Raw genomic sequence first — 12,197 nt, forward strand, 5'->3', positions numbered from 1 at the left:
TTTGTATTATATTTCGCGTGTTACAATTTTTTCGAGGAAACGTTTTTCGCGTATACCAAATTTCGCAATTGCCAGTTTCTGGAAATTTTCGCGTGTATTAAATTTCCCGATTCACTAAATTGGGTATTTTGAAAAAGTGGGAATAATGAAAGAAAATGACTGATTTCGCTTAAAACATAACGTATTGGGTGTAAACATACCAAAAATAGTAACAAAACTAATGACAAAAATAGTAACTAAGTGTAACAAATAAGTATTTTCAATTTTCGACCTATTTTGAAAATTTTTGGCGTGTATTTCATTTCGCGATTTTGTATTTTTTTTAATTCAAACGGTATTAAATTTCGTGAAATTTGGCCTGCAAAATTGCAAAATTAAGTACCCCCGAAATTAAGTACCCGCGAAATTTTGTAACACGCAAAATATAATACCAATAAGGTACCAATAAAAGTGAAATCACACTTTTGTCCCTGGGACAATGGAGCAAAATTGACTCAAATCAGCGTGTCTTTTGGGTATTTCTCTCAAAAAGAAACCATGAGACACGCAATGTTTTTCTTGTGTTGGTGGGATGGAGCATGTTGCATGGTTGCACCAACACGAAAAAAACTTCTTGTGTCCCCAAGCCTTAAAAGTCAGCTTAGAAGGCCATAAGTTTATTCGGTTCAAGTAAAGTATGTCTTTTTCTTCTACCGTTCGGAAAACATGTCAGCACAATTAGATGAATTCCCTTGAAAGTTGTTTCCACATGTTTCCACATGTTTAAGGACTTGAGAGAATTTAGTACTTTGACGCTGATTATTCTAACACTTTCACCCTCACATACACATTTTATCCCTTAGCTATTTACCTTTTCAATAGCGTTGAGGTTTTATCAGTATTTTCAAATTACATATTTATCGTTTAAAAATAATCATCTAACCTTTCATCTTGAACATTGAAATGATAATTACTTTTCATAGTTTATTTTTCATGTCTTTTTCCGAATTATCATTCTCAACTTGAGATTGACAATCGCCCTTACATTTACTGGTGACATACAAATATATAGACTGGATGCCAAACACCAGGAACTCAATGAAAGTAATGAGACTGCAACCCATGCAAAGACCCAAACCACCTCCAATAGCATCTATAAGGAAAGAAAATACATTAAAACGGTGTCTATGTTTAGTTCACGTCCATAGTGGGCAGCACCCCTCCAACCCCCACCTGAAAAAAGGTCACCCCCCACCTTAAATCACTTATCAACCTACAATCATTGTTGAAATATATTGAGAATTCCGGTTATTTTAACGTTTTTCAAGATTTAAAGTTCCAGCGAGAAAGTCGATTTTGATCTCTTTAATGTAATTGAATATTTCAATTTGGGAGGGGTCGGCAGACTTCCAGGTTACATTCTGAGCCTTATTGGACTATTTTTGAACCTCAGATCCTAAGTTTTAAGGCTGGCGTTAAAATTCAGAGTTAAAACTCTACCCTTCCAACCTACTTTAGAGCACTTACAAATCGATTGTGGTTTCAAAACTTCCTCGGGAATTTCCCTTTTTTCTCAAATATTGTGACCTTGATTATAACCCCCACCTTTTTTTTAAATCTGGCTGTAGTGCAGTGGTAGTGCATCCCGCTACGGTTTGCAAGGTTGTGGGTTCCACCCCCAACCTGGTCATACCAAAGATTCTCAAAATTGTACTTGATCTCTCTGCTTGTTGCTCAACAATTAAGAAAAGGATCAAGGGTAAGTGAAGAAATCCAGGGAGAAAGAGTGGCACCCTCCCCTACCTTTGGGTAGATAGCTATCGAAAGAGGAGCCTTCGTGTCGCCTCCGACTGCGGTCGCAGACTTACTTACTTACCAATTAAAAATGAGAAATCAAGTCCGAGCATTATGTTGAAACAGGGAGTATGTTTTTGGAAGGTTTAAAAAATAAAAATGGATAGGCAATGTTTTTATTTGAGAATAGGCAGTTACATCAAAATGCCTCGGAAATGTTGATATGAAAATTGCGTAATCAGAGAACGTATGTCTCGCTCATTATAAAAAGGCCGATACAAACTTTCAATAATTGGATTGTAACATCGAGTTAAGTCTCTTTTGTTAAGTCACCAGGGGGTAAATAAAACAGACCTTGATACATTTATCATTCGTTTCAACTTGACCATTCGTTTAAAACTCAGCGTCCCAAATATTTGGGGTAGGTAAAATATGTACAAAGAAATTCATACTTTTCCAACTTGGCAAATCTTTAAAAAAGAAGCGAACAATAAAATATAATTACCCTTTCCAAATAAACCTCTTCGGTGGCGAGCGTAGTCTACTCTGACGTAATTGTAAAATTTATGTGATAGGAGTTTGACATAGTAATGTAATGTTGTTTGGGGAATTATGAAGGTCTCTGGAATTTCGATTGCATTTATTCAGGTTGATTTTTTATGACTTCTAATGGTACTTTTTCTAACGAGTTTGATTACTCTGTTCTCACACTTATGTCTTTTTTTTTCGCGTCCTTTTCCGTGATTACTTTTATTTATATTTTTAAAGACAGGTAAGAAGGCATATTGATGTAACTGATAGGGTATTGCAAATCTGTTGGATTCTCATCGGAGACCTTGATAACCTTGTCAACTCCTCCAATAGCCGTCATCATAAATTATAAAACGGAAGTTTCAGCCAGAATTACAATCTTACTGAGAAGCGATATCCAATTTTGAGCAGGAGATAATGATTCCATCATATAAACAACATCTGTGTATGAAACATCGATACCAAAGATATTCTCTCTAAAACAGAAATGTAAAAAATCCTCTATGCGTAATGAAATACCACAGAAAGTACATCAAAACCTTATACCAAGTGGGAAAATATATTTTTATGTTGAATAAACCGCTTTTCATAAATTACGTTACAAACATCATTAGCCTCGTTTTGAAATGATTGCCATGGTGATTAATTCCAAGCGGATTTCATTTAAACTACTTCCTATAGATAAAAAAATCATTTAATGTTAATGTCTCAAGAGACATAATCACCATGTGATAATTGTTTGAATACAAGGCAAGTGATGTTCGTGACTTGATTTATGAAAAGGTTATCGTCATTGATTAAATTTCGACAAAATTCCCAAAATTAGTTTCTCGCAAAAATTAACTCTTCAAAATGTCACTGATAAACTGGATAATGTAACAATAACTGAGCCTCCTGAAGTTAATGATAAAGCTGTTGATAACAGAGATGCATTACTCGCTCTGATCAAGGAGAGGAAAGACAAAAAGAAGAGCTGTGATTTTGACACTCTTCTAAAAGATTGCTGGGAGAGATTTAAAATGGATGGGGATGATTTCAAAACTACCATTAACAAGCTAAAGTCCATGGGATGCATCAAACAATCTACAAGAGCAGGAAAGGTAACGTTTTCATTGCTGCAAGCTGTAGTTCCTACTCCAATTTTACACGAGCGAGAGGAAGATATGTACTACTCCGACTTTGTGGATTTTAAAATATATGTGACCGAAACTTTGAGTGCTCTGAATGAAAAAGTCATAAAAATGGATTCCACCCTTGAACTGAAAGACACTGTTATTAATCTTTTGCAACAACAGCTTAACACTTCTCAAGAAAATCTAAAAATCGCTCTCGATAACAACGCTCAACTTATCAAAAGTTTCTCTCTTTCAAAAAACACTATCGAAAATGTTCCTGTTTTGAATAAAGATCATGAAAAAGTTGATAAAGACATTAACGAAATTATCAATGAAATACCATTAGATAGCAGTATCAATAATGACATCTCTATAACTCAGCCTAATGACTTTTACACTTATGAAAATCAAATTTCAAGATTTTCGACAAAAGATGAAGGATGATTTCTTAACAAAAACTGCTAACTCGCAAAAGACAACTGTTAAGAAAAAGGTTTCTTTCAAACAGAAACCAGAAACTGCAAAAAACGCCAATTTGTGTAATGAAGTTATAGTGTGTGGAGATAGCTTGTTGAACAATATCGATGGGAAAGGATTATCGTCTAAACAAGCAAGGGTTCGTGTTAAAAACTTTCCTGGTGCAGATACGGAAGATATGATAGATTTTGTGAAACCTCTTTTGAAGAAGTCACCAAAATTTTTGATTGTTCATGCTGGTACAAACGACATTACGTCTGGTTGCCAAACTAAAGAAAATCTGGAAACTATAAGAAATCTTGTCACGGAAACTAGTCCTTCGACCGAGCTCATATTCTCTGAGGTGCTTTTAAGGGAAGATAGAATAAATTCTCAAAGCTTGGTGAAAGAAAAGAACAAAATCATTGGAAATTTCTGTGAAAGGTACAATTTACATTTTATTGAACACAACAACATTTCACGAAAGATGTTGGCATCAAAAAAGCTTCACTTAAACGGGGGAGGTATCTCGACCTTTGCTCAAAATCTTAAAAAGTTTGTGTGTGGTAACTGTTGATATGTTGATGGCAATTTGATTGACCGACCTGATAATGATGATGCTGAGCTTCCTAATTTGGGAAGAGAAATTGATGTTAATGTTATTTTCAATATCAAGTCTAAAAATCCTTCGAATATATTATTGGGCTATTTGAATATTAACTCTATCAGAAATAAGTTCTCTGACCTGAAAATTCTGCTTGAAAACTCTTTTGATATATTTACTATCGCTGAAACAAAGATCGACGAATCCTTTCCTAGCTCCCAATTCAAATGGCAGGGCTATCACTTTCCCCCTTTTCGTCTAGATTGTAAATCCAATAGTGGAGGCTTACTGACTTATGTAAAATCTGATATCCCTGCACGTAAACTAATTAAATTCAAGCTTGATCCATCTTTGCATATCTTACCCATTGAGGTTAGATTCAGGAAAACAAAAATACTCATTTTTAATATTTATCGGCCAGATAGGATTAGTATAGACATATTCTTTGAAACACTGTCTGAAGCTATTCATTTTTATGAAGTAGATTATGATAATATTTTTATTATAGGTGACTTCAACCTTGAACCCACTGATCCAAAAGTTTTGAATTTTCTTGAATTAAACGACATGATCAACGTCATTAAATCAAAAACTTGTTTTAAATCAATATCAGGGTCATGTATTGATCTCATAATAACAAACACACCAAAAATTATCAAACATAAAGGAACAGTGGAAACAGGGTTGAGTGACTTCCATCATCTGATATACTCAATGCTCAAGATCAAATATGTCAAATTATCTCCAAAGATTATTAAATATCGTGATTATAGAAATTTCAATGAGAACCATTTTTTATATGAGTTAGACTATTGTATGGCCAATAATATTTTAGGAAATTATAATGAATTTGAGAATATCTTTACTAATATTTTAAATAGGCATGCACCTCTTAAAACTAAATATCTTAGAGCCAATAATAAACCCCATGTTTCCAAAGAACTCAGGAAAGCTATAATGAAGCGATCACATCTTAAAGCCTTGGCAATAAAATCTAACAAACCTGAAGATGGAGTTAACTATAGGCGACAAAGAAATTTGGTTGTAAAGTTAAATAAGAAGGCAAAGAAAACGTATTTCAGTAGCACTACACGCAAACCAAAACATTTCTGGGATGCTGTAAAGCCCCTGTTTTCTAATAAATCTTGTGCTTCTGAAAGTAGAATTCAATTGCTGGAAAAAGAAACTTTGCATACATCTGACGTGGAGGTAGCTGATATATTCAATTCTTATTTTAATAGGATCACCGATAGTCTTGAAATTCCAAGCTGGGAGAATGGCGAATCACCTCTGAACTCTGATGATTCTCTGAAAACTAAATTTGAAGATCATCCCAGTATTAAAGAAATAAGATCTAACAAGAGTTCTGGGGTGGTTTTTGACTTCAGTCAGGTTGGAGAACAAGATGTTTTTAAAGCCATCTTAAGTTTGAACAGCTCAAAATCTGTCAGTGGGAATATACCGACTCGTGTGCTTAAAATTGCTGCAGCTTCGTGTACTCCATTCTTGACTTCTTGTTTCAACGAATCCTTAATATCTGGAACTTTTCCGGATAGGTTGAAACTAGCTGACATTATTCCTACTTTCAAAAAAGGTGCTCTGACAGACAAGACCAATTACAGACCCATAAGTCTTCTCCCTGTGATATCAAAAATTTTTGAGCGTCTCCTAACAAACCAACTTACTACTTTTCTTGAACCATCCTTCTCCAAATTATTATGTGGATTTCGAAAAGGCCACAGCACTCAGCATACGATTCTGAATTTGATCAGAGGTTGGCAGAGTGCTCTAGGAGATAAACAAAAAGTGGGAGCTGTATTGATCGATCTGTCAAAGGCCTTCGATTGCCTTCCCCATGACCTTTTGCTGGCTAAATTATCAGCTTACGGTCTTGGGGAAAAAAGTATAAAATTAATGCATAGCTATCTCAGCAATAGAAAGCACAGAGTCCGTATAGGCTCACACTTAAGCCCTTGGCTTGATGTATTCTTAGGTGTTCCCCAAGGCTCTATCCTTGGCCCGCTACTTTTTAATGTATTTATTAATGACCTATTTTATATTGTTAAGGAAATCTCAAATTTTGCAGATGACAACACTTTATCTTCCTTTGGACCCACTATTGATGATGTAAATTCTAATCTTATTTATAAATTGACCATAGTCTTAGACTGGATCAAACATAACTCCTTAGTTGCTAACCCCTCTAAATTTCAGTTGATCTATCCAGGAATTACCAATGCCAGTTCGTCTTTGTGCATAAATAACATAAAGATTGACAGTGTGGAGGTTGTTAAACTACTGGGTGTTCAGGTAGATATCAACCTTTCCTTCATGCCATACGTCACTGAACTTTGTAAACTATCTAATCAAAAACTTAGAGCACTGAGACGACTGAGAAAATTCCTGACTGATGAACAAACAAAATTTCTCGTCAATGCTTATATTCTATCACCTTTTAATTACTGCCCACTTATTTGGATGTTCTGTGGAAAAGGGGCTAGCAACATGATTGAGAAATGCCACCATAGGGCACTTCGAGTTATGTCCAATAGTGGGTTGGATTACGAAGCTCTCTTGACTGATTGTAATACTCAAACCATACATTCTCGTAATTTAAAACTCCTTCTTTGTGAAGTCTTCAAATCTATTCATAATCTTGGTCCAAAGATTATGCATGAAATTTTCACAATTAGACAATCAGTCTATCAGCTCCGTAACGGTCAATCCCTAGCTTTGCCATTATACAAACGATATAACACAGCTTTTGGTGTAAACACATTCGATTTTAGAGCTGTATCCACTTGGAATAAATTACCCTCATCAATTAAAAATGAGAACTCTTTAGTCTCTTTTAAAAACGCTCTAACATCTATTACACCAATCTGCACATGTAAGGCTTGTACATAAATTATCTTAATTTTGTTTTTAAATTGTTTTTTATTTTTTGAAATTATAATAGTTGGACTTTATTAGAGTTACTTTATGTAAATCTATTTTTATTACCCAACTTTAAATAAAGAATAAATAAAATAAATAAAATTTTTATTTTTGAAATTCAGCCTATAATTTTTTTTACGATTTTAGGTAAAAAGGAGCTAAATTACATTGCCATTCGCTATAGCCTCTATATAGCTATAGAGATTGCTATAGAGATTACGACATAGAATCGATTAGAAATTACAGAAACAAAAACATTAGTCCCCATTGGTTGTAAACAAACTCGCGCCGTAGATTATGTGTGAGTCGTCATAGTTTGAAGATGCAGCAGCGTGGGCAGAAGGGGCGCAAAATTTGTGTAGGAGAGCAGATTTTTATGACACTGCAATTATCTATTTATAATATAAAAAAGATATTACTGTGGCATAAAAATCTGCTCTCCTACACAAATTTTGTGCCCCTTGCCTACGCTACTGAGATGTACCTCATAAAGTGACGAGCTTCATCGTGGGTCCAATTATACTTTTTAGAAAGTTTACTAATGATTTTTGAATTCCCCATGTTGGTCTGGCCAACAGATATTCCATACTGGATGCTGGTACATTCTTTTGGACAATCACGCCTGCATCTATGCACCAAGTTATCAGCATTCGCTGAAACGAAAACACCAAAACTTCGCAAATTAGGCTTTTAGGCCTTACTCTTGGTCTATAGGCACTGCTATGGGCGGCCACTAGTGACCCCCACCGGGAATTCGCCTATCAATAGGTTTAAACATAATAGAAGTTTTTAACAAAAGAAGTTTATCAATCATTCAATAGAGATTTGAAATAAAAGAGTGTTTAAAACACAGTTATGATTGGCTTAGGTCTCGAAACTCTCTATTGTTTCATTAAAACCTCAGTGCGCATGCGATATATCCGGAGAAATTCAACATTCAAAACAAGAGCAGTGCGCATATCCCGAAGAGTAGGAGTTTTACGCTCGAAACGAAGAAAAATATGACGTAGCCTATCAAAATGCTTACTTCTTCACAAAAAGAGCCTTTAAATCAGTATTTTCACAGCCATAGTTTACTATTCTTCACAAAAAGGAGATTTATCTAACAATGAAATCAAAAGTTTTGTTTTCAAATGAGTTCATTATATACATACCAAGCTTGGGTCCAATACATTCAATTTGACGAAAACGACATGGTTTACTTCCGCCATCTATAAAAATCGATAGAGTAAAGATTTGGATGATGATTTCATAAAGTCAAGAGTTTAAATTCACTAATTCGCTAAAATTACTCTATGAGTTACCCTAAAGAGTAAGTAAATCAATTATAGATAAAAATCCTTAAGTCCAACAATGACTTTTTTATAAACTGTCTAAAAGACCTAAAAAAAAAACTAGCATATTGGGCGATTCCATTTTATATCGATACAGGGGGGTGTGGACTAGACTGGAGTAGTTTATAATGCGTATAATACAGTAGTATAGGAGTTATATGATAATACGATTATTGTTACGGGATTTAGTTTGTATAAACTAAAATTGGTCCCTCTATTACTTTTTGCTTTATTTCTACTATGTCTGAATTAGTCGTCTAGCTTGCTAGACTAGGTGTGGACATGAACATATAAACAACTGGACATCTATCTTTTGTTGTCTCTTTGAAGCGAGCTTCGTTGCCGCCTGTATTTCAAAATTGGTATGAAAAATCCGACAATATTCCGTCATAATTTTATTTCTTCGAATTATTTAGGTAAAAGGATTGATAGAGCTTGAACATTACTCTTAATGTACAAAGAAATTATTTTCGAATTTTTTTACAAGTTTGTAATATATTTTATCAATATTTTCAACTTTGAAATGCAGAATTTCAACTGCGTGTATACTTTTGAATCCCTTTTGTCACTCCAATAATTTTTTTTATGACTTGAAAAAAATAGCTTGCCAAAGTTGAGAGCCTGTGTAATAAGAATATCGAAATTAGAATGTGACACTCTCTAAAATTATTAGACACTTTAAGTCAAAAATTAGATAAATTAGTCGGAGTTTTGACAAGCTGACGATGATTTTGCCTCTGTTATCTTTTTTATGATATAGATAAAAGACTTGAGAAGAGTAGAACAACAGAGACTTTTGTCAAAGTTTTGACGTTGTTAGCAAGGTATTCCTAAGTGGTATATCATCAAAATCTATTGTTTCATTTTATGCTTTTAACGAGGCGGCAACGAAGCTAGCAGCCCTTTCTACAAAAAGACAAAGGAGATGGATGTCCAGTCGTTTATATGTTCATGGTGTGGACGAACATTTCCAGAGGGTAATAATCCGAGAAAAAATTTCCTGGGGGGGCCTTTTTCATTTTTCCAAGGGAGTAAAATGTATTCCAAAATGTCCACAGGGTAAAAGATTGATTTCAGTTCGTCCATCCTCTTTTTAAGTATGAAAAGATTTTTTCCAAGGGTATTTTAGCAAATTTCGCCATTTTCCAGGGGTATCGACACATTTCAATAACTTTTTTTTGATTTGAAAAGGTATGGTTTTTAATGGAACTAGCATATTGTGATGGTTGAAAATAATTTTTTACCATAATGATGTGCGAATTCTGCAGGGATACAACCACAATCTTGGAGCATTTCTTTCATCAAACAATCCATAGAACACATTGATTGTGAGTAAGGAACAAATTTCTTGACTAGATCGTACTCCTTTGTAGAACACTTTGATGGATAAGGGTCTTCCAATAGTTCCGACTAAAGAAAATGAAAATACCTTATACCAGGCTATACCAAGAACCTTTGAACATATGTATTGTTAAGAAGTTTGACTAGAGCGTAGGATATATTACTGAATATAAACCAAAAAGATAATATTAAAACATAAAGTTCATAGGTTAATCGTAGAGATTTTTCAAACTTTCAAACTTTTCAAAGTTTACCTTTCGGTATTCAACATGGATAAATTGCATTGTTCCAGGGCTAATAGCAACCCTTTTGGCGATAGCAGATTCGAAAGGTTCCCCATAAGGATGTACAAAGATTTGTAGGCCATTGAAAGGAACGCGACTGACCAGAAATTCATCCTCTGGAATAGCCATGTACAAACGAAGTCCAGCACCTGAATAAAAAATGGTAAACATTTGTTGGTTTAGATATCAAAAAGCAACTAACAATGAACGTGAAAAATTTAGCTTCGACAAGTTTGGGAAAACAAAGTTTGGCCTAAATCGTTTTGATTTCTTTGGTGACATTTTAGTTTCAGCTGAATCTCTGAAATTAAAAAGATTAAAAACGCCCATTCAAAAATATTTTCAAGATCTTGATGAAAATACTTAAACTCGATCTAGTGAAAGTCTGTTCCTACGTTGAGTTTAAAGCCCGAAGGGTTAGAGTAGAATCTCTACCTTTCCCAGGCAAGAAAAAGTGAAGCCATTTATTTCCCATCTAGAACGCGCCTAGAACGCGCCTAGAAAACGCCGCAATCATGACGACGGAATGTATCTAGGGGTTCCCTTGTTTTTGAGGACTGCATTTTTTGGAATTTAGCGAGAGATTTTACTTTCAATCCAGCGTTTGTGTAAAAACCACGCGTGGGCTTTTTGTATGAGAAATTAAGTAGCTTCATTTCCCATCCAAAAGTTTCTACTGCTAAACTCAATGGTTCAGTATGACTTTCATTTGGAAACCAATCTCTCATAGGAATCAAAAAAAATTTTTGTGAAGAGTTTCCCAAGAAAAAGAGAGCACACTTTTCTTGAATAGACTTTAAATCTGGATAAAAACGTCAAAATATAGTAAACGACTTTCTACTAATTTCTCAAGTAAATCAGACTGAATTTGCGATATTTCTCTTTAGCAGTAAACCAAAACTTTTTAGGATCTCTTCAAAAGAAGGAATCCAATCTCTTTTGCTTTCGTATGGAAACCATGTTAAACTCATTTCCTTGAGAATGGTTTCCACGGAAAAGAAGAGTACACATTCATCGTGACCAGATTTTGGTGAGTCCCCCAAGCGGTTTTCGTGATGACATGATAGGTACTTTTTTCTAGCGTGATTGCTAGATTTGGAATTTTGATTCGATTTTTTTGAGTCGTGATTCAAAGGGATGCGTGATTATCTAAATTTTCACGATCATGATTGAAGACAAAAAGTTGCGTGATATCATGATCGGACTTACCGATGGGGGGCCTCTTTGAACCTATAATACCTTCTCCACCTCTGGATACTTTAAACGGTTCTTTGTCAAGATAGATTGAGTTGTATTGATAACAAAGACCGTAATGTGCAGATACCACTTCTAAGAAATCACCAGGGTCACAAGGCTCGCCGTCAAACATGCAACTTCTACCTGTTAAGAACAAGAAGGGAATTCATTTTGAAAATTGCTAAATCCATGGAGCTGGCTAGCGATCTTGTCCTTTGGTAAACAAATCACGGTTTCAAAACGTACGTGGTAGACCAGCAAAACATATCCTGATCTAGGCTGCTTAAAAGAAGACCTCCCGGCGCTAATGAGAGATCGAACACGGTGGAAAGATCAAGTCATCAGATGCCGTGCTCGCTCGACCCGGTAAGGTAAGGTAAATCCATGTAAAAGCGATATATGAGAGGAATGGGCTAACAATGATATAGATTTCTCTCTCGCTAACAATACCTACCAAATTATACTTTATGCATCATCACTTTCTTCTTGAAAATCTGAAACACAGTTTTCACATGCAATATCAACCGGTAGGTAAAATCCCGCATTTTCCATGTAGTACTTAAGTCGATTCGGATGTAGTGTAAAA

The 12,197-nt window shown here is 34.9% G+C and overlaps 1 protein-coding gene across 1 annotated transcript; it reads right to left on the reverse strand.

Moving 5' to 3' along the window:
• Positions 1 to 568: 568 nt before the first annotated feature.
• On the reverse strand, positions 569 to 11,752 carry LOC136823892 (acid-sensing ion channel 1-like). Its single transcript, XM_067080052.1, has 7 exons — positions 11,615 to 11,752; positions 10,346 to 10,524; positions 9,995 to 10,160; positions 8,571 to 8,627; positions 7,901 to 8,069; positions 2,689 to 2,780; positions 569 to 1,132 (listed from the first exon to the last, which is right to left on the reverse strand). The coding sequence occupies exons 1-7, from the start codon at positions 11,742 to 11,744 to the stop codon at positions 957 to 959; spliced, it is 969 nt and encodes a 322-aa protein (XP_066936153.1). The 5' UTR covers positions 11,745 to 11,752; the 3' UTR covers positions 569 to 956.
• Between the last annotated feature and the right edge of the window lie 445 nt (positions 11,753 to 12,197).

This window comes from Clytia hemisphaerica, unplaced genomic scaffold (genome assembly GCF_902728285.1).
Source record: "Clytia hemisphaerica strain Z4C2 unplaced genomic scaffold, Clytia hemisphaerica genome assembly, whole genome shotgun sequence".
In the NCBI taxonomy this organism is placed as follows: Eukaryota; Metazoa; Cnidaria; class Hydrozoa; order Leptothecata; family Clytiidae; genus Clytia; species Clytia hemisphaerica.